General features: G+C 42.7%; 1 protein-coding gene and 1 pseudogene across 1 annotated transcript in view; both read right to left on the reverse strand.

The window, feature by feature from the left end:
* LOC132020898 (chromobox protein homolog 3-like) overlaps window positions 1-3,196 on the reverse strand; it is a 3,568-nt pseudogene extending 372 nt beyond the window's left edge.
* Window positions 1-21,943, reverse strand: part of MEI1 (meiotic double-stranded break formation protein 1) — a 79,583-nt gene that overhangs the window by 33,457 nt on the left and 24,183 nt on the right. The window contains exons 14-19 of the mRNA XM_059404581.1: window positions 20,534-20,675; window positions 17,412-17,523; window positions 14,896-14,956; window positions 13,797-13,894; window positions 11,051-11,219; window positions 5,012-5,159 (exon numbers count right to left, since the gene is read on the reverse strand). Of these exons, the coding sequence (XP_059260564.1) occupies window positions 5,012-5,159; window positions 11,051-11,219; window positions 13,797-13,894; window positions 14,896-14,956; window positions 17,412-17,523; window positions 20,534-20,675 (730 nt within the window). The remainder of the gene's footprint in view (window positions 1-5,011; window positions 5,160-11,050; window positions 11,220-13,796; window positions 13,895-14,895; window positions 14,957-17,411; window positions 17,524-20,533; window positions 20,676-21,943) is intronic.

Consider the following 21,943-nt stretch of genomic DNA (forward strand, 5'->3'; position numbering starts at 1 on the left):
TTTTTTTTAAGATTTTATTTATTTATTTGAAAGAGAGACAGTGAGAGAGAACATGAGCGAGGAGAAGGTCAGAGGGAGAAGCAGACTCCCCATGGAGCTGGGAGCCCGATGTGGGACTCGATCCCGGGACTCCAGGATCATGACCTGAGCCGAAGGCAGTGGTCCAACCAACTGAGCCACCCAGGCGCCCCTTGTACCATCTTTTTCTTAACCAGCTTCTTGAGATCTAAGAAATACTTCCATTAACTCAGAACAATCTAACTTTCCTTCAGGTTTCCAAGTACTGTCTATAAATTCCTTCCACTTCAGGAAATACTGCACCTTCCCATTCACTACACATTGGTCCAGTATTTTATCCACCACAAACTCTCAGGCTCTCCCTCTTCTAATTTTTCAGTCTTTTCAGTTTCTTTCTCATTTTTTGTAATGTAGTCTTAGTGGAGGCCATTTTTTATTGTGGACTTGAAGAGCTATTTTTCACCACCTCAGAGCTGCTCTGGGTCCTGGGTCTCCAGCATCTCCCTTGATGCCTCTAGTTTGAAATGAAGGAGTGCAAACTCTTCAACTTTATTCTTCTTTTCAAGACTGTTTGGTTATTTTGGGTCCCTTGCATTTCCATATGAATTTTAGGAAGGAAGGAAAGAAGAAAAGGGCAACTGGGATTTTGATTGGAACTGTGTTGAATCTACAGATCAATTTGGGGACTATTGCCATTTGAACACTATTAAGTCTTTCCCCCCCAGTTGTTTTTTTTTTAAGATTTTATTTATTTATTTATTTGACAGAGAGAGAGATCACAGGTAGATAGAGAGACTGGCAGAGAGAGAGAGAGAGAGAGGGAAGCAGGCTCCCCGCTGAGCAGAGAGCCCGATGTGGGACTCGATCCCAGGACCCTGAGATCATGACCTGAGCCGAAGGCAGCGGCTTAACCCACTGAGCCACCCAGGCGCCCCTTTTCCCCCCAGTTTTATTGAAATATAGTTGCTATATAACATTGTGTAAGTTTAAAGTACACTATGTAATGATTTGATAAATGTATATATCATAAAATGATCACAAGGTTGGCTAACATCCATCACCTCACACAGTTACAAAGTCTTTTTCCTTGTGTTCGGAACTTTTAAGCTCTACTTTCCCAGCAATTTCCAAATACCCAAAAAAGAATCATCAGCTCTAGTCAGTATGCTGTATGTTGTATCCCTGAACTTTTTTTTAATCTTTTAACTGGCTATTAAGTCTTCTGATTCATGAAAACAGGATGTCTTTTTATTTGTTTAGGTCTTTAATTTCAATGATGTTTTATAATGTCCAGCAGCCAGAAGTATATTTCTTTTGTTAAATTTATTCCAATGTATTTTATTTCTTGATGCTATTATAAATGGAATTGTTTTCCTAATTTCATTTTTGAGCATTATTGTTAAAGACTTAAGTCTCCCTTTTGAGCTTCTCTCCAGTCTGTCTCCTAAATGACTCAGCTAAGGCACACTACACCTGACTTTCTTCCTTGAAGGGATAGACTGGGAAACTGTCCATTTTGTATCTTAATTCTCTCCTCAATGAAGCCTCTCCTGATGTCATAATCAGATACAATCTCTTTCTCTGTGTGTTTTCATACCTCTCGAGCAGTCAGTCCTCCAGGTCCAGGAGAGCAATCATTGCTATTATTACCTGCCTGTAGAGGACCTTTTTGCTTCTCCTGCCAACTGTGCTGAGAGCAAGGAACATGTTTGATTCACCCCAACCCTGACAGGAGGCCAGATGGCATGTGACACATGTCAAGTGGTCAATTCATATTGGGGAATTATTATTTAATGGGTATAGAGTTTCAGTTTTACAAGATGAAAAGAGTTCTGGGCATGACTAGTGGTGGTACTTGCCTAAAACTAATGTACTTAATGCCACTGAACTGTACACCAAAAATGGTTAAGATGATAAGTCTTATTTGGGTGTTTTACCACAACAAAAAATACTAAATGAATAATATATAAAAATAGAAAAACAGAATTGAGTTAAAAATCAGGCTGTAATTATAATTACCATTTGTATATTTATATATGATTTTTAAACATGCAAAACATGTTATATGTCATTTATGGATTCGTACCCTAGAGGGAAAGCCTAGAGTTTTATGGGCTCCTTCGAAGTTCCCACACCACCACTGGTAGATATGGAGAGAGGTCCTGAAATTCTATCTTACCACCAATATTTGTCCTGAAACTATCAGACTTTTCCTATCATGTCCTTTCCTCCTGCTTACATTAGTCACCTCAGGAAGCCCAGAACTTCCAGATCATCCCATATGGCTCAAAACATGCCCTTTTCTATTCCCATTTCCCACTCATTCCCAGTTCCCAAAACCCTTCCACAGAGCCCTTCAGAACTCACTCAGTTATCAGCAAATTCCTTGTCCTGTGCCTCTTTGAATGTTCCCTTCACCTAGTTGCTTTGATCTTCTTCCAAAAACCTGTCTTCCCTACAATCTCTCAATCAAGGCTATATTTGCTCCCCCCTCGCTAGTTCCCAAAACATGGCCTCTAAATTCTCTTTCTCCCTTCTAATCTCCTCCACTCACCTCAGCCAGTCATGCCCTTGCATGGTCATGCCCCGAGGCTTTGTCATTACCAAGAACTGCATGCTCCTCAATAATCCCAGTTCCAGGGGCACCTGGGTGGCTCAGTGGGTTAAGCCGCTGCCTTCGGCTCAGGTCATGATCTCAGGGTCCTGGGATCGAGCCCTGCATCGGGCTCTCTGCTCAGCAGGGAGCCTGCTTCCCCCCCCTCTCTCTCTGCCTGCCTCTCTGTGATTTCTCTCTCTGTCAAATAAATAAATAAATAAATAAAATCTTAAAAAAAAAAAAAAAATAATCCCAGTTCCAGCACGCCACTTTACCACCACCCCCTCTCTCTTTCCAGCTCACTCCCTCTCGTATTTCAGTACAACTCTTTGGCCCCCATCAGAACCAAAATCTTTGGAAACATCCTTTTATTCTCTCTTATTCTTACAACTCATATTGATCCACCAAGATTCTATTGGCTCCATTTCAAAATATATCTGAAGTTAATACTCTTCACCACCTCCTCTACTATCTCTTGTCCGTATTATTGCTGTAACTTCCTAACTGGCTTCTGCACTTCCACCCTGTACCCTTCTGGTCTATCGTCCTAGAAGCCAGAGTCATCTTTTTTAATTCAGCCATGAATCAAGCCATAATACACAATACACAATATTGTTGTATAAATACAACTATATGAGATCACTAAAGAAATAAATTTAAAGAGAAAAGAAAAGCATCAAAGGCTGAGCCCTGGGGCATGACAACACTTGGAGGTCAGGGAGATAAGAGAAAATCAGCAAAAGACACTGAGACAGAACCGCCAGAGAGGTAGGAGGAAATCAGGAGTACACAGCATTCTAGATGCCAAATAAAGACAATGTTTCAAAGAAAACAGATGCTGTTGATAGGTCAAGTAAGATAATGACAAATATTGATTACTGGCTTTATGTATCTGTTACTGGTGACCTTGATAAGTGCATTTCCAGAGATGTGGTAAAGTTGAAAGCCTAACTGGGGTAGGCTCAAAAGCAAATGGAAGAGCAGGAAGTATATACAAGCTTAAAGCATCTTGTCATAGTAGAAAACCCAAACTCTGCCAAAGAGTACTAGGGTTGTATCAAAAGCACTCAGGATCTACCCTGAATAGGCTTCCACTGATCAAAGATAGGACAATTGGAGCTTCAGAAGGGTAATGACTAGAGTGGATTGAAACACATCAAATATTTTTAAATCCATGAATTCATAATGACACTAAAAAAAATCTCTTTGGTTCCTTTTGTAGAATGCTAGAAAATCAGTTCATTTCTTGTAGACTGTAATTAAAAGAACCAAACATTCAACCTATGTTTCCTATAAAATCTACCATTCAGAGTAACTGAGTAGTTGATAAAGGAAGTTTCCTTTCATGCAAGTATGCCAGTTAATAAACAAAGACTGAATGACAGAATTAAGGTGTTATTTTTTTGCAACCCTTAATGAATTAATAGTAGGCAATGATCACAAATGGCTTTAAATATCTCCAAAAAAGAGACAGTGGAATATTGTGTATCTAGGTCTATCTTACTTGAAAACTCATGCACTTCAACTACAACTTACTGCTTCCATTCAAATTAAACCAGGTCTGCTTACATCATGTTTGCCCCAACAGGAATAAAAAAAAATGGGGTGCCCTGCTGGCTCGGTTGGAGAAGCATGTGGCTCTTGATCTCAGGATCGCATTTGAGACACATGTTGGTGTAGAGATTGCTTAAATAAATTTTTAAAAACCCTTTAAAAAAAGGAGGCGAAACATTAGCCAGTGAAGAAAGAGTATCCTTAGGTTGAGGTCGAAGTGTCCATCTCTAAGGAGGAGAAGCGATCTTCAGTGAAAGAGGCGGAAGAAAGCGATCTTCAGTGAAAGAGGCGGAAGATTAGAGATCAATCAGATATAGTCCTTGATCCATAAGAATTTATAAAGAATCTGGAAAGAGAAAACTTGTATACATACAGCAAAGCGATCCAAAATCAGCCTGATTAACAATGTTCTGGGTCCCAGAAACCCACTTTGTTTGGTAAACCGTTAACAGAAAGATCTACCTCACACTGCTCTCCTCCTTCTCAAACCAGAGGTGGTACTAAGATAAGTGTCCTGGGAGTTGATCAAGTCTAAATTGGAGTCCTGGCTCTCCCATCAATTAATTTGTGACCTAGAGAAAGTTACTTTAACCTAAGGCTTGATTTTCTTACCTGTAAAAAGTGGAAATAATCTTTATCTCTCAGGACTGTTGAGAGAATTCACTAAAATCTCAATGTGTCAGCCTCCTCCCACTCCCCATTCCATCAAGATTCTCCCTCTCTTCCTCTCTCTCTCTCTCTCTGCCACCTGCCTTCTCTCTCTATATTATCATGGTCTCTCAAGGAGCCTTGATGTATGGCGTGGAGCAGGAAGAGGAAGGGCCCTAAGTATTTTGTCCATACCTCATCTAGGGCACCGTCTTTGTCCTGGCAGATTGCAAGCAGATAGATGGAGGCTCTGAAGACCACCAGTGGAGGGCGCTCACCCTGGTCCTGCAGGGACAGGAGGAAGCTTTGCACAGCCACAAACAATTCTGCCTCTGAGACAAACCTGTCAACAAAGGAGAGTCTAAGTGAAAAAGACAGAGATGGCTATCCTGCCTTGTCACATCCTGTCTTACCACATCCTCCCTCTACCTTCTGTCCTTCTGCCCCAACCTGTCAATGGCCTAATGACACCTTGCACAAAGAACACGCTACATATACTTACAAAAATTAGACATACACGCATAGCACAAGATTCTATGCTTTGTACAAATCCCTGTTAGGGGCCAGAGACTCCTCACTCACAACTAGAAGATGAAGTGTCTGGGTGCCTAGGTGGCTCAGTGGGTTAAGCCTCTGCCTTCAACTCAGGTCATGATCTCAGAGTCCTGGAATCGAGTCCCGCATCGGGTTCCCTGCTCAGCGGAGAACCTGCTTCCCCCCCTCTCTCTGCCTGCCTCTCTGCCTACTTGTGATTTCTCTCTCTGCATGTCAAATAAATAAATAAATAAAATCTTAAAAAAAAAGAAGATGAAGCGTCTGCCAGGTAGAATAGCACTATTAAAGAGAAGGATGCTACTTCTGGGGTTTAGCAATCCATTTTTTGGCCAACAGTCCACTCCTCTTTATCATTAAACTGGTATGTTCAGTGGGTTAGTTTCTGGGGAAGGGATTCGTCTATGTTTGTACATGCAAGGGTAATAGGGGTGAGAAGGGGAATGACTTTTTTTAGTAAAATACAAAAGGCATATACCCTATTATATCTTTTCAATTTTCCACCATGGATATCTCTCACCTATCAGATTAAGTTCTTAACAAAATTAAACATTTTAAATTGGGTAATACTAAACACAACATAATGTACTAGAGCAGAAAAGGGACAGTAAATGAAAAATTAGTGAAATTCAACAAGAATGCCAAGACCATTCAATGGGGGAAAGGACAGGCTTTTCAAGAAATGGTCCAGGCGGGGAGCCTGGGTGGCTCAGTTGGCTAAGCAGCTGCCTTCAACTCGGATCATGATCCCAGGGTCCGGGATTGAGCCCCACATTGGACCCCCTGCTCAGTGGGGAGCCTGCTTCTCCCTCTCCCTCTGGCTGCTGCTCTGCCTACTTGTGCTCTCTCTATACATATATATCTGTCAAATAAATAAATAAAAATCTTTAAAAAAAAAAAGAAATGGTCCTGGCAAAATTAGATATACAAAAGAATGACTGTGACCCCTCACCTAACATGATCTAAAAGAATATAGACCCCAAATGGGTCCAGAGCTAAAACTATAAAACTCTTGAAAGAAAACATAAAGCAAAAACTTCACAACATCAGATTTGGTAATGATTTTTTTGGATATGACATGAAAGGCACAGATAATAACACGAAAAACAGACAAATTGACTGATGAAAGTTTTTAACTTCCATGTATCAAAAGATACTGTCGGGCGCCTGGGTGGCTCAGTGGGTTAAGCCGCTGCCTTCGGCTCAGGTCATGATCTCAGGGTCCTGGGATCGAGTCCCGCATCGGGCTCTCTGCTCAGCAGGGAGCCTGCTTCCCCCTCTCTCTCTCTCTCTCTGCCTGCCTCTCCATCTACTTGTGATTTCTCTCTGTCAAATAAATAAATAAAATCTTTAAAAAAAAAAAAAGATACTGTCAACAGAGTAAAAAGGCAACCCACAGAATGGGAGAAAATATTTACAAATCATGTATCTAATGAGAAATTAATATCCAGAGTAAATAGAAAACTCTTAAAACTCAATAACAACAATAAAACTTGCTGATTCAAAAATGGGCAAAGGATTTGAACAGACATTTCCCCACAGAAGACATACAGATGTCCAATAAGCACATGGGAAGATACTCAACATCACTAATCACTGGGGAAATGTAAATCAAAACTATGAGGTTATAACCTCACATCCATTAGGATAGCCACCATCAAAAAGCAGAAAATAAGAAGTTGATGAGAATGTGGAGGAATTGGAACCCTTGTGCATCATTCGTGGGAATGTGAAAAAGTACAGCTGCTGTGAAAAAGAGCAAGGCATCTCCTCAAAAAATTACAACTAGAACTGTCAGATGCTCCAACAATCTGGGTCCATACAAAGAAGAACTGAAAACAGGTTCTCAAACTGATATTTGTACACCCAAGTTCACAGCACCATTATTCACAAAAGCCAAAATGCAGAAGCAATCTGAGTGTTCACTGATGGACAAATCTATAAGCAGAATGTGATATATACATACAACAGAGCATTATTCAGCATAAAAAGGGAAGGAAATTCTGACATGCTATAGGAGAGATGAATCTTGAGGACACGCATTAAGTGAAATAAGCCAGTCACAGAAAGATATATACTGTGTGATTCTACTTACAGGAAGCACTTAGAGTAGTTAAAACCATTGGGACAGAAAGTAGCATAGTGGTTTCCAAGGGCTGGTAAGGGGAAATGGAGAGTTACTCAATAGGTACAGAATTTTACTTCTGCAAGAAGAAAAGAGTCCTGGAGATGAATTGTGGTGATGGTAAACCAACAATATTAATGCACTTAGTAACCCTGAACAGTACACTAAAAATGGCTAAGACATAAATTTTATGTTTGTGTATTTTACCACAATAAAAAATTGGGAAAAAATACTAATGTACCAGGTTGGTGTCTTAGTTTGATAAATGTACCGTAGTTATGTTAACAGTAGGAGAAAATTAGTGAAGAATTCTCTGTATTCTTTACAACTTTTGTATAAATCTATAACTACCCCGAAGTAAAATGTTCATTTAAGAAATATAAATAAAATGGATGATAGGTATAATTTACACATTGTATAGCTACTAAAAGTATGAGGCAGACGTATTAATACATGAGCTAACATGAAGAGATCTCCAAGATCTATTGTTAGGTTAAAGGGCCAATTGAGGGGCCCCTGGGTGGCTCAGTGGGTTAAGCCTCTGCCTTCGGCTCAGGTCATGATCCCAGGAGCCTGGGATCGAGCCCCCGAATCGGGCTCTCTGCTCAGCAGGGAGCCTGCTTCCCTCTCTCTCTCTGCCTGCCTCTCTGCCTACTTGTGATCTCTGTCTGTCAAATAAATAAATAAAATATTTTAAAATAAATAAATAAAATCTTTTTAAAAGAATAAATAAAGGGCCAATTGAAGACTTTATATAATATCTCATTCTATATACTGGGAAAAAAGAAGCATATGTGTGTTTCTTGATGCATAGACAAGTTCACACAGGGCACCTAATAGTAGTTAATGCTGGCAACTATTTTACTTGCATATTTACATGAATTTTTTAAAAAACATTCAAAGAATCACATGGGCAATAATCAAAACAGTATGGTATTGCCATAAAAACAGACACATAGGCCAATGGAACAGAACAGAGAGCCCAGAAATAACTCCATGCATATACAGTCAATTAATTTACAACAAAGGTACCAAAAATATACAATGGGAAAAGTACAGTCTCTTCAATAAATGGTGTTGGGAAAATTGCACAGCCACATGCAAAAATAAATAAATAAAAGTGGATCACTATCTTATACTATACATGAAAACTGACCAACATGGATTAAAGACATGAATTAAGACCTGAAACCATAAAATTTCTACAAGAAAACATAGGTAGTAAGCTACTTGACATCTGTTTGGGGGATGATTATTTTAGAGCTTCTACCAACCAAAAATAAACAAATGTGGCTCTTTCAAACTAAAAAGCGTCAGCAAAGCAAAGGAAACCATCAACAAAATGAAAAGGCAACGTATTGAATGGGAGAAAAATCTTTGCAAATCATATATCTGATAAAAATTAGTATCTAGGGGTGCCTGGGTGACTCAGTGGGTTGAGCCTCTGCCTTCTGCTCAGGTCATGATCTCAGGTTCCTGGGATTGAGCCCTACATCGAGCTCTCTGCTTGGCGGGCAGCCTGCTTACCCCTCTCTCTCTCTGCCTGCCTCTCTGCCTACTTGTAATCTGTCTGTCAAGTAAATAAATAAATAAATCTTTTTAAAAATTTAATATACAAAGAACTCATACAACTCAATAGCAAAAAATAAAATAAAAAATAAGTCCAATTTTAAAACGCATAGAGGATCTGAATAGACATTTTTGCAAAGAAAACATGCAGATGGCCAATAGGTACATGAAAAGATGCTCAACATCACTAATCAGCAAGGAAATAAAAATCAAAACCACAATGAGGTATCACCTTATACCTGTTAAATGGCAATTACCAAAAAGACAAAAAAACAAGTGTTGGCAAGGATGTAGAGAAATGGGAACACATGGGCACTGTTGGTAGGAATGTAAATTGGTGCACTCACTATGGAAAAAAGAAAGGAGTTTCCTCAAAAAATTAAAAATAGAACTACCATATGATCCAGCAATTCTACTTCTGAACTCAAAAAGATATCCACACCACAATGTTCACTGCAACACTATTTACTAAGGCCAATACATGGAAAAAACCTGCATATCCTCTGGTGGATGAACAGATAAAGAAAGCATGATAACGTACATACAGTGGAATACTATTCAGCCAAAAAAAGGGGGGAATCCTGCCATTTATAACAACATGGATTGACCTTAGGGCATTAGGCTAAGTGAAATAAGTCATAGAGAAAGAAAAATACTTTATGATCTTACTTATATGGGGAATCTTAAAAAAAAAAACAACAACTAAACTCTCGGATACTAATAACACATGAGGCTGGACATCTTCACCCACAGGGGTGAATGCTTAATGGGTATGAGGTTTTATTCTGGAGTGATGGAAATGTTTTGGAACAAGAGAGGTGGTGGCTGCAAAACTGCAAATATACTAAATGCTACTGAACTGTTAACTTTAAATGATTAATTTTGTGTTGTGTGAATTTTACCTCAATACAATTATTTTTTAAGCTTAAGGAACAGTCTTTAGATTTTGAAATTTTAATCAATTGTACAGTAATTTGGTTTTTTTTAAGAGATGGCAGCGGGGGGCAAAGGGAGAGGGAGAGAGAATCTTAAGCAGGGCTCCATGCCTAGCACAGAGCCCAATGCAGAACTCTATCTCAGGACCCTGAGATCATGACCTGAGCTGAAACCAAGAGTTGGACGCTTAATGGATTGTGCCACCCTGGAGCCCCTTAAACTGCACAGTAAATTTTTAAAAGATTTTACTTATTTATTTGAGAGAGAGAGAGCTAGTGCAAACAGCAGGGAAGAGAGGGGTGAGGGGAGGTACAAGAGGAAAGGGGAAAGGAGGGGTAGAGGGAGAGGAGGAGCAGAAAGAAAGGGAGAAGCAGGTTTCCCACTGGGCAGGGAGCCTACCCCAGGGACCCAGAGCTCAATCCCAAGACCCTGGGATCATGACCTGAGCTGAAGGCAGACACTTAACTGACTGAGCCACTCAGGCAATCCTGTTTAGTAATCCTTTTTTTTTTTTTCCCTTAAAGATTCCATTCATTTATTTGACAGAGACCACAAGTAGGCAGAGAGGCAGGCAAAGAGAGAGGAAGGGAAGCAGGCTCCCTGCCGAGCAGAGAACCCAACTCGGGGCTTGATCCCAGGACCCTGGGACCATGACCTGAGTCAAAGGCAGAGGCTTTAACCCACTGAGCCACCCAGGAACCTCCTGTTTAGTAATTCTTTTTTTTTTTTTTTAAATAATTTCTGTTCAGTAATTCTTCCAAAGCAAACCACTATTTTTTTTTCTATGCACAAACAATAGTTTTTAAGGATACCAAAAAATTCTAATTAGCACTCTAGGCCTCTTCTCTCTACACTGTAACTACCCACCTGCCTTAGCCCTCCTCCAATATGTGAGCCCCTCAGGAATAAAACCCATTTCTCACTTATCTCTGTGTCCCCAGTGCCCAACACCAGGCTTGGAGTAGATGCCTCTGTGAATATTTATCAAACTAAACTGGGCTACAGATGCGGGTCCCAGGATCCACTGCCAGCCACTGGCATCAAACACTGACCTATCCTCATGGATGTAGGCCAGGTAGAAGAGGAGCAAGGTGCTGTACTGTCTCTGGCGAGCAGTTCCCTCCACATACTGGCGATCTGACAGGAAGGCGAGGCTTTCAGGGCTCCTGCTGCTTATCTGGGGCAGCCCCTGCTGCAGGAAGGCAGATGCTACAGAGAGTTCTGGAGAGGAAAGGGGCAGGAGAAAGCCACACAGAAAACACATAAGAGCAGGTAATCAGCACATAAATACCTGCCTACATGAAGGGTACTGCACAGGGTAGCAGGGTTCAGGCAGGATAAAAGGAAATCAGAGTCTCCTAGTCCTTTATAAAGCTTTCAACCTTCCAGGAGAGACTAAAGATATTAAGATGAACTAAAGATGTTCTTCCACTAAACATGTGGAAGAACATGGATACAATCCCTGATTCATTCATTCATTGACAGGGCCTGGCTGTGAAACACAGGCCCTATCTCCCGGAGCTGGTGGCTGAGAAAAGACAGATAATGAGACAGACAGTTAATAGGACGTGCGATCAAGTGTCCCATTCAAGCGTGACTCATACTACCTGGGGTGGGGAGGACAAGCTCAAAAAGGAGGGAACTGTGGAAGGTATGAGGAAATCAGGCAGAAAAGTGAGGGCAGAGAATCCTAGGCATGGAAAGAAAGGGGTTCAGGGGCTCAGAGGCTTAAGGGGACATGCTCAAGGTGCGGCAAGGAATTCCGTCTGACCAAACCAGCGATGAACAGATGTGGAGTGTTGAGAGTTCCAAAATGATGTGATGTAACTTGTAGTTTGAATGCTGAGTCAAGAATTTAGATTTTATCCTGAGAATAGATCTCCTATGAAATCTCTATTTCAGAAAAGAAAGGGTATTTTTAATACCAGGAGTATAAAGAAAAAGACTTCAGAGCTCAAACTTGAATAAAGTCAACTTTATAGAAAATTCACTATATTACCCTTATTTTTTACATTTCACCATGGATCAGAGGAACCTTCATCACTGCTGACAGTGTCCCACAGACTGATCTTTGGGGATCACCAGCTGAAGGCTGGGGTGTTAGGACGGTAAGACTTGATTTTTGGACAGATCTTTCCAGCGGTGGATGGAGACCAGTTGGAGGATAAGAAACTGAAAGGAGGAGGCCAAGTCAGAGGTCAAGAGAAGGGTCTGTCCTGCCAGTACAGTGGACGTAGGGCCATGTGGAGGATGAGGATGGAGAATATGCACAGCAGAGCCAGGTCAGTTCTCCTAATTCTAAGTTTAGTGATTTTTGTACCAAAGCACACTATAATCATTATTGTAAAAATGAAACTAATATGCTAGAGTTCCACACATCCACCCACCCTTTCTCCTGATATATAAAAGAAAGAAGCAGTCTGCATGTTAGTAAGGCCTGCTGTTCTTCCTGGTACTCAGATTTGACAAGGCCTCATTGTCTAAGGAGGCAGATATGTGGGGCTCCTCCTATTCCCCCAAAAGAGGATGCTGTAGGCAGCAGTAGGGCTAGCACAGTGAGCACAAGAGGTGCTGTGCCGTGGCTTCCAACATAATCTTAGGCGTCAACCATGGCAGAAGTGGTTGTGCTAGTGTCTCTGAAGGTCAGACCACACCTAACAGGCAAAGAGCAGGACACCACATGGAGAGGAGTGGCTGCTACAGTGAGAGACTTGGGAACCAAGCCAGTTGGAAGGAATGAAAATGTTCACCCGAGATTCGGTCTCTCTCAGCAGAGTGCTGGAGAAAAAGGAAAAGAAGGAGTGAGGTTTGGGAAGTGGAGGGACATGACACATCTTCATAAATGTAAAAAGAGGAAACACAGCTAGTACCACAAAGAAGGTATCATATTTGCTGAATGAATGAATGAATGAATAAGACAATGATTAAACTGTTTTATGTTATACCAAAAGAAGTCTAGGATAGAGGAACTCCATGGGGGCAGAGAACATGTCGTAATTATCACCATATCCACAGCAGCACTGAGGCCTCCCTGGCATGTAGCAGAAGCTCAGTGACTTTCAGGAGAGGGAAAAACTTCAGCTCTCAGCCCTCTATCTGCTATTCCTCCGGCCTAGACTCTTCCATGTGCCTTCTTTATCTTACGCAGACCTCTGCGAACATGCCACCTACTCACAGAGGCCTTCCCTGACCACATATCCAACATGTATCTTCTACCTCCACCATCCTCTATCCTTTTGTCCAGTTTTATTGTTTTCATAGAACCTATTCATTTTTTACATTGAATCTATGTGTTTATTGTCTACCTCTCTCATTCTATGAGGACAGGATGTTGGGACTCTATCACCAGCACCTGGAAAGAGCCTGGCACACAGTAGATGCTCAAGAAATATTTCATGAATGAAGAAACAAAGAAATGGAACAGGCCATTCATGTATTTTGAACAGAAGTCTCTGGAGGTAACAAGCAGAGAGCGAAAGTTCTGCTGTAAGGGATGTTACAGAGGAGATGGCCTGGATGAGGAACTGGACTTGATAAGCTCTGGAGTCTTCCTCAACCCTTAGAGTCTAAGGGTCCAGCAACCTTGGATTCTTTTGTTTTCTAATTCTATTATCTCATCTCCCTAAGCGTTAGTCTCTAGTTCTACCATTCCATGATTCCGTGATTCCTCTGGCAGCTTATAGCCAAGAGGTCATAATTATTGTGATATTAACTCACTACCCAGCCAATCAACAAAGGTATCCAGACTGTAAAAAGATCACCACGGACCTGAGGAGTGGTCAAGCCGCAGCATCTTACCTTCTTGGGAAGGTGGTCCTGTCTTCTCTGGAGCTGAGAGGAGGTTGAGGCTCATGCAGTAGAGGAAATTGGAACATACCTGATTTAGGGCTGAGTGACTTAGAGGGTGGAAAGGAAGAGACAACAAGAGAGGACATTGTGACTTTGGCTGGGACAGCATTATCCTTGCCATACACTGGGGCACCACTGCCTTGTGCCAAAGCCCAATGAAATTCTAACCATGGCTCTGAAAGAAGAAATCTGGATGTAGCTGTGAATAATTAATATGGAACCTGCTGCCACAGCTATAATGTAGACACATAGGCATTGACTAAAATTCAAAGTTGAAAAAATAAGTCAGGGAAGGCTACTGAACTCTGACTTAACAAAACATAGCAACAAAAACAAGTGCTCCTAGACCAGGAAAGAGCTTGGGAGTACTAGGGGGGAAAGGAAGCTATTGAACCCAAGACAGGTAATTAAGATCTCCTTAATTACAACATCCAAAATTGTGACTTTGAATCCGGATGGATCCTTGTATTTGTATCCCCTCCTGAAAGTCGGTGTTCTATTCAGAGATATGCAAGGAGACCTAAACACCACACTGTGGTCACCTTGCAGGTTGTAGGCAGTAACAAATGGGATCTGCCAAATAAATGCAGAGACAGGTGGCAAATCATAAATGGGAAGAAGAAAAGGCTACTGCACAAACGTTAACAAGACAGACTAAAGTCTGTATTTTGAACAAGAGAGTTTCTCCTCTGGAAATGCTGGGCTGGCAGCAACAAGGACATGACTCTGTGGACACTTCTTTCATACCCTCAAGGGCTTCCAGTTCCCCATTTGTAAAATGAGGGGTTAGACAAATGATCACCAAGAGCCTTTCCAGTTTTGATGTAACAGGTACCCATCCACGTGTCACATGGAATGAATGTCTCAGCAGAACCAGACTAAATAAAAGCTACAGAAGCATGTTGGATTCATACCACCAGCTGCTGAGCAATTCTGACACTGTGTCAATCCCCTCACAGTCCAATAACTAAACCAGTCAGAAATTTCCACTTGTCCAGTCAAGCACACTGGCCCCTTGGCCACCAATTTTCCCTGAGAGCAGACATACCTCAGGCTGTTGCGGAATCTGGCCTTCAGTTCCAGGGTTAGTCGTATGAAAGATGAGGAAGCTTGGGAGAAGTGGGAAACAAGCAGAAAGCAGTTTAAACTAGATTTATTACATCATCATCCTGGCCCATACTGATCACATCCTCTACTGCCTTCCCAAATCAAAACCTCTCCCAGTGAGACTTCTCTCAATAAAAATCAGCACCATCCACCTCGATGGCAGCCACAAGCCAAGGCATTATTACCCTGAGCTATTCCCTCTCCTTTCTGCCCCACATCCAACTGTCTCACACCCCTCAACACTATCATCAACCTGAGTTAATACAAGAGTCTGAGGGATGCCTGGGTGGCTCAGTTGGTTGAGAAGCTGCCTTCAGCTCAGGTCATGATCCCAGTGTCCTGGGATCGAGTCCCACATCAGGCTCCTTGTTTGGCAGGGAGCCTGCTTCTCCCTCTGCCTCTGCCTGCCACTCTGTCTGCCTCTGCTTGCTCTCGCTTCTCTCTCTATGACAAATGAATAAATAAAATCTTTAAAAAAAAAATAAATACAAGAGTCTGAATTATTTTTTCCAGTCTCGCATCCCTCTAACTCATGGTTCATACCAAATCAAAAAGGATCTTTCTAAAACAGAAAGCTGAGCCTATCACTCCTCTTTTTTAAAACTCAAAGTTCCTAGGATAAAGTCCAAATTTCTCACATGGCCAACAAAGCCCTCCATGACTGAGCCCTGGCTGCTACTCTGTGGTAGACCTTCCACTATATGCTATGTGACAGGAAGAAAGGGCAAGGCTTTAGGGGCGCCTGGGTGGCTCAGGGGTTAAGCCGCTGCCTTCGGCTCAGGTCATGATCTCGGGGTCCTGGGATCGAGTCCCACATCGGGCTCTCTGCTCAGCAGGGAGCCTGCTTCCTCCTCTCTCTCTCTCTGCCTGCCTCTCTGCCTACTTGTGATTTCTCTCTGTCAAATAAATAAATAAAATATTAAAAAAAAAAGGGCAAGGCTTAAATGATAATGATAAGAGGCAAGCATTGCATAAAAATTCAGGAAGCAAAAAAAAAAAAAAAAAAAAAAAAAATAAAAAAGCAGGCTCCAGAGTCAGATTCCCTGAGTTTGAATCCTGGGTACACCACTTCTAGGGCAATCTTGGGTAAATTATTCAACCTCTCTGAGTTTCAGTATGCTCCTTCGTAGAATGAAGATAATCATAATACAAACTTTCCAGGGTTTTTCTGAGAACTAAATGAATTAATATGTATAAAGCACTTGAAACAGTATGTGACAGGGGTTCCTGGGTGGCTCAGTCAGTTGAGCATCCGACTCTTGATTTCAGCTCAGATCATGATTTCAAGGTCCTGGGATCAAGACCTGCAGGCTCTCTGCTCAGCAGGGAGTCTGCCTATCTCCCTCTCCCTCCACCCTTCGTTCCCTCCTCCTGTTCACCTGTGCTCTAAAATAAATAAATAAATCTTAAGGGGAAAAAAACCCCAGTATCCAGGGCATCTGCCTCTCCTCCTGGCTTATGCTCTCTCACTCACTCTCTATCTCTACCAAACACACAAACAAACAGTGTCTGACAATAGTAAGAGTGTAGTGAATGTTAGTTGTCATTAGTTATTAATTATTACTCCCTTTCTGCTTTGGGCTGTTTCCCCCTTCCCATTCTCACCATCACTAATACTAAGGAAAATAAAGGAGACTCTAACTCTGACTCCTGGGCTTATTCAGCAGATTGAAGTATTTTCAGGTAACAACTGGACAAGTGAGAAAGGAAGCTTTACACTTAAGAGGGAAAAAATGACTGGCGAGAGAAAAAAATTAATAGATGCAAGAAAGCCTGGAAAAGGCTGAAGGAATCAAGAACCACTAGGGTTTGGGACGCTTGGGTGGCTCAGTTGGTTGGACGACTGCCTTCGGCTCAGGTCATGATCCCGGAGTCCCAGGATTGAGTCCCACACCGGGCTCCCAGCTCCACAGGGAGTCTGCTTCTCTCTCTGACCTTCTCCTTGCTCATGCTCTCTCTTACTACCTCTCTCTCAAATAAATAAAATCTTAAAAAAAAAAAAAAAGAACCACTGGGGTTCAATTATAAGAAAGCAGTTCAGTGTACAGCTAGACAGCAGCTTTCACACAGAGTGCCAGTCCCCCCCAGAAGGCATCTGGAAGTCTATGGTGTCACAATGACTGGGGGTACTTCTGACATTCAGCACTCAGGCATCAGAGATGCTAAACGTCTTGAGAAGTCTGAGGGAATATCAAGTATGGAGAACAACGTGGAAAGACGTGTGTTGTGGGACTGGAACTGGAACCTCCTTGATATTCTTAGAGAAATAGCAATAAATCCAAGAATTTACTTTAAGTACCTTTGGTTGTTGGATAGTATTGCCTTCCACTCAACACTGGGCAGAATATAGATATTGACTCTGAGTGATCACATAAACCTCCTGCCCACAGGTTATGCTCTCTTTGAATTCTCTGGCACCCGCCTCCCTCCCCACTTCCACACTTGCCTGATGCCTACCGAGCTTCTTGGAGAACTTCTCCTTCATGTGGGGAGCGATGACAAAGAGACTGTGCAGAATCGAGAGGAAAACTTCCATCAAGTTTGGGTGGGTGGCCTGCTCTGAGTGCCTCTGCAAAGAACCAGGAGGGAGAACCCAGCCCACCAGGATTGAGCCTCTGAAGAACAAAGCATCAGCAAAACTGGCATCAAATCTAGCAACAATAAACTAACCCCTTTCACTTGAAGGGCACAAGAAAAGCTAGGGAGCCTGAAATCACAAGCCTGCATCCAAGGATTGTATCCACCACTTATAAGTTGTATAAGACACATTACCTCTCTGGATCTCTCTGTACCAAATGGAATAAAACAGTAATAACAACAAGACCTAGTTCCCAGAAACAAATAAGATCTGATGTGTAAAAAAGTACTTCCTAAACTATAATGCAGAGTGATGCTGAAGTTTCTTTCTTTTTTTGTTTTTTAAATAGGCTCCACACCCAACATAGGGCTTGAACTCATGACCTAAGATCAAGAGCCACATGCTCTACTGACTGAGCCAGCCAGGCACCCTTCACTGACACCCAAGTTTCTATGACTATAGCCATCAATAATAATCATATAGTTTGCAAACTATCTTCGCATTTATTTTTTTTAAGATTTTATTTATTTATTTGACAGACAGAGATCACAAGTAGGCAGAGAGGCAGGCAGAGAGAGAAATCAGGCTCCCCGCTGAGCAGAGAGTCTGATGCGGGGCTCGATCCCAGGACCCGGAGATCATGACCTGAGCCAAAGGCAGAGGCACTGAGCCACCCAGGCACCTTGTTCACATTTATTTTTCCTTTTTTTTTTTTTTTAAGATTTTATTTATTTATTTAAGAGAAAGAGAGAGAGAGCATGAGAGAAGAGAGGTCAGAAAGAAAAGCAGACTCCCTGCGTAGCAGGGAGCCCGATGTGGGACTCAGTCCCAGGACTGCGGGATCATGACCCGAGCCAAAGGCAGTCGCCCAACCAACTGAGCCACCCAGGTGCCCCACATTTATTTTTCATGTGACCTCTGTGAATACTCCAGTCATGAGGCAGCCCGATAGAGCAGACAGAGCTCTGGATTAAGAGTAGACAAACCTGGGTTCCAGATTAAGCTCTGCACAAAGTCACTTCATGCCCAGGGGTTAGTTAACCCTGCCCCTCTCAGTGTCTCAGTCTCCTACCTGTAAAAGATGGGGTCTCAGAGACATGGTTCTTATAGATACATTTCCTTTGGTTTTTAAACAAAAAAAATTTTTTTAAGATTTTATTTATTTATTTGACAGAGAGAGATCACAAGCAGGCAGAGAGGCTTGCAGAGAGAGAGAGGGAGAAGCAAGCTCCCCACCAAGCAGAGAGCCCAATGTGGGGCTTGATTCCAGGACCCCGAGATCATGACCTGAGCTGAAGGCAGAGGCTTAACCCACTGAGCCACCCAGGAGCTCCACAAAAAATGTTTTTATTTAGAAATGTAATACATGCTCATTAAAGAAAAGTGTATAAAATATGGAAAAGTAGAAAGCAAGAATAATATCATTCTACCAATTACTTCAAAAAAATTTTTTAAATTAAAAAAAAAAAATACCCTAAGCCCCCAAATGCCAAAGTGTGGTATTTAGAGTCTATCCAGTTCCAGATCTGACTCAACACTTTGTAAGTATAGGAAAAGGGCAGAGCAGATGAGGAACCAACGTAAACTGCCCAAGTGTTACTGCTAGTGAGTGCCAGTCAGAACGTGCTGGCAGTCCACGGCTCCTGACGTGACCCACCCAAAGACCCACGCATGCGGGCTCAAAGGCTTCTTCCAAGAGGTCTCCACCTCCAGAACCAGAGGATGCCTCCCTGCTGCCACCTACTGTTCCCAGTAGGTGTACGGAAGTGCCCTGACTAAAAGGCACTCTGCAGGCTCACCTCAAAGAAGACAGGACTCACCCAAAGTCAGCCAAGCAGTCAGACACTCTGGACCCAGCTCTTCCTACAACCTCCATCTCAAGTCAGCTCAAAACGAAGCTCTTTCGGACCAGGTCTCTCTTCAGAGTGGCCAAATTTCATTTACAGAATACGTGTGTGTTCCTTGGTGAAGGCTGAATCACAGACCCTCACCACTGTTCTTCACTGATCCTAAGGACACATGGGTTCGAATCTCAGCACTGTCGTGCACTTGCTTTATGACTATTGGAATGTGACATCTCCATCTTTATTTTTTTATTTTTTTAAAGATTTTATTTATTTATTTGACAGACAGAGATCATAAGCAGGCAGAGAGGCAGGCAGAGAGAGAGGAAGGGAAGCAGGCTCCCTGCTCAGCAGATAGCCTGATGCGGGGCTTGATCCCAGAACCCTGGGATCATGACCTGAGCCGAAGGCAGAGGCTTAACCCACTGAGGCACCCAGGAGCCCCGAAATCCCCATCTTTAAATTGAGGTGGTTATAGCACCCATCTCACAGTCACTAGGATGACCAAATTAGGTAATGAATACGAAGCATTTATCACTCCATAAACACTGCTTATTTATTCTATTACTACTGCTTTCTACTTTTTCTTGAGAGGCATCTGTTAATGTACAATGAAATACCACACTTTGGGGTTTGGGGGCGTGGGGTTTTTTTTTTTTTTAAGATTAAAAAAATTTTTGAAGTCATTTCTACACCCAATATGGGGCTTGAACCCATAACCCCAAGGCCAAGAATTGCACACTCCACTGCCTGAACCAGTCAGGTGCCCCTACACTTTGTTTTTAAAACCAAAGGAGGGACGCCTGGGTGGCTCAGTTGGTTAAGCAGCTGCCTTCGGCTCGGGTCATGATCCCAGCGTCCTGGGATCGAGTCCCACATCAGGCTCCTTGCTCGTCAGGGAGCCTGCTTCTCCCTCTGCCTCTGCCTGCCATTCTGTCTGCCTGTGCTCGCTCGCTCTCTCTCTCTGATAAATAAATAAAATATTTAAAAAAATAAAAAAAAAATAAAACCAAAGGAAATGTGTCTGAAGAACAATAGCACTAAGACCCTCAGAAGGTCTAGTTCAGTACCCACAACCTTGTGTCTCTCGGCCTGACTCAGTCTCACATCCCTCTCCTACCCAAACTTCATGCTATCTGTGGCTCAGGGGAACCTACCATCACCATGGGGATACAAAGGGAGTCACAGGCAGTGAGAAGAAATTCTGAGAAGTCCTCCAAAGTGTCTTCCTTCTCAGCACTGGGAGCTGTGAATGGGTTCTCCTGGGCTGAAGGCTCACTCTGGAATTCCACAGCCAACCTAAGAAATCAACATGTGAGGGTATCAACTACTACCTATGCAACATAAAGGTCAGAGGCATCCTCCCAGAGCTTAGGGTTCTGGGAAAGTATCCCCATCATCAGTTTAGAGAAAATTCAAGAGGCCTCAATGATAGAGCACCCGGTCCTTGGCCACCCGTCCAGCTGTGTACTCCCCACCCCCTCTCTCATAGTACAGGACCTATCACATGTACCTCCCTGAACACACCATGCCACTTGCTATTTCACATCTCTTTGCCTTTACGATGCTGGTCTCTCTGCCGGGAAAGCCTTCCCCAGATTTGTGACAACCTAATGAATCCTACATATATACACAAAACTGCCTCTTCCGTAAGAGACTGTAAGCTCCTTGGGGGCAGGAATCAATCTGACCTTATCTGTCTACTCCCACTGTCTAGCCACGGGCCTGACACAGAGTAGACTCAACAGACACTTGTTACTGTAAATTATATTAGTCCAACAAGCATTCAGCTTGTTTATAAATAGGTGTTTCCCTATTGGGCAAAGTTATTTGGGAAGAGTAACAAAGCTGAATGAGACAGAACCTCATTGTAGGGCAACAAAAACTTCACCAGGGGACGCCTGGGTGGCTCAGTTGGTTGGACGACTGCCTTCGGCTCAGGTCATGATCCCGGAGTCCCGGGATCGAGTCCCGCATCAGGCTCCCAGCTCCATGGGAAGTCTGCTTCGCTCTCTGACCTTCTCCTAGCTCATGCTCTCTCTCACTGTTTCTCTCTCAAATAAATAAATAAAATCTTTAAAAAAAAAAAAAAAAAAACTTCACCAGGAGGCAATCTTTAGAGACCTCCTACTCTAGCTCCTCCTTCTCAAACCTTCTCTACACACCCCTGCACACACATACACACACACACATACATACATACATACATACATACATACATATCCCCAACCTCTGCCCCTGCCAAGCTGCTCTCATTATGCAGCAAAGCATCAGAAATCAAGTGTTGCAGGGCGCCTGAGTGGCTCAGTGGGTTAAAGCCTCTGTCTTCGGCTTGGGTCATGATCCCAGGGTTCTGGGATTGAGCCCTGCATCGGGTGCTCTGCTCAGCGGGGAGCCTGCTTCCTTCTCTCTCTCTCCCCCTGCCTCTCTGCCTACTTGTAGATCTCTGTCTGTCAAATAAATAAATAAAATCTTAAAAAAAAATAAGAAAGAAATCGGGCGCCTGGGTGGCTCAGTTGGTTGAGCCGCTGCCTTCGGCTCGGGTCATGATCTCAGGGTCCTGGGAT

The sequence above is a fragment of the Mustela nigripes genome, chromosome 6 (assembly GCF_022355385.1).
Source record: "Mustela nigripes isolate SB6536 chromosome 6, MUSNIG.SB6536, whole genome shotgun sequence".
Classification (NCBI taxonomy): domain Eukaryota; kingdom Metazoa; phylum Chordata; class Mammalia; order Carnivora; family Mustelidae; genus Mustela; species Mustela nigripes.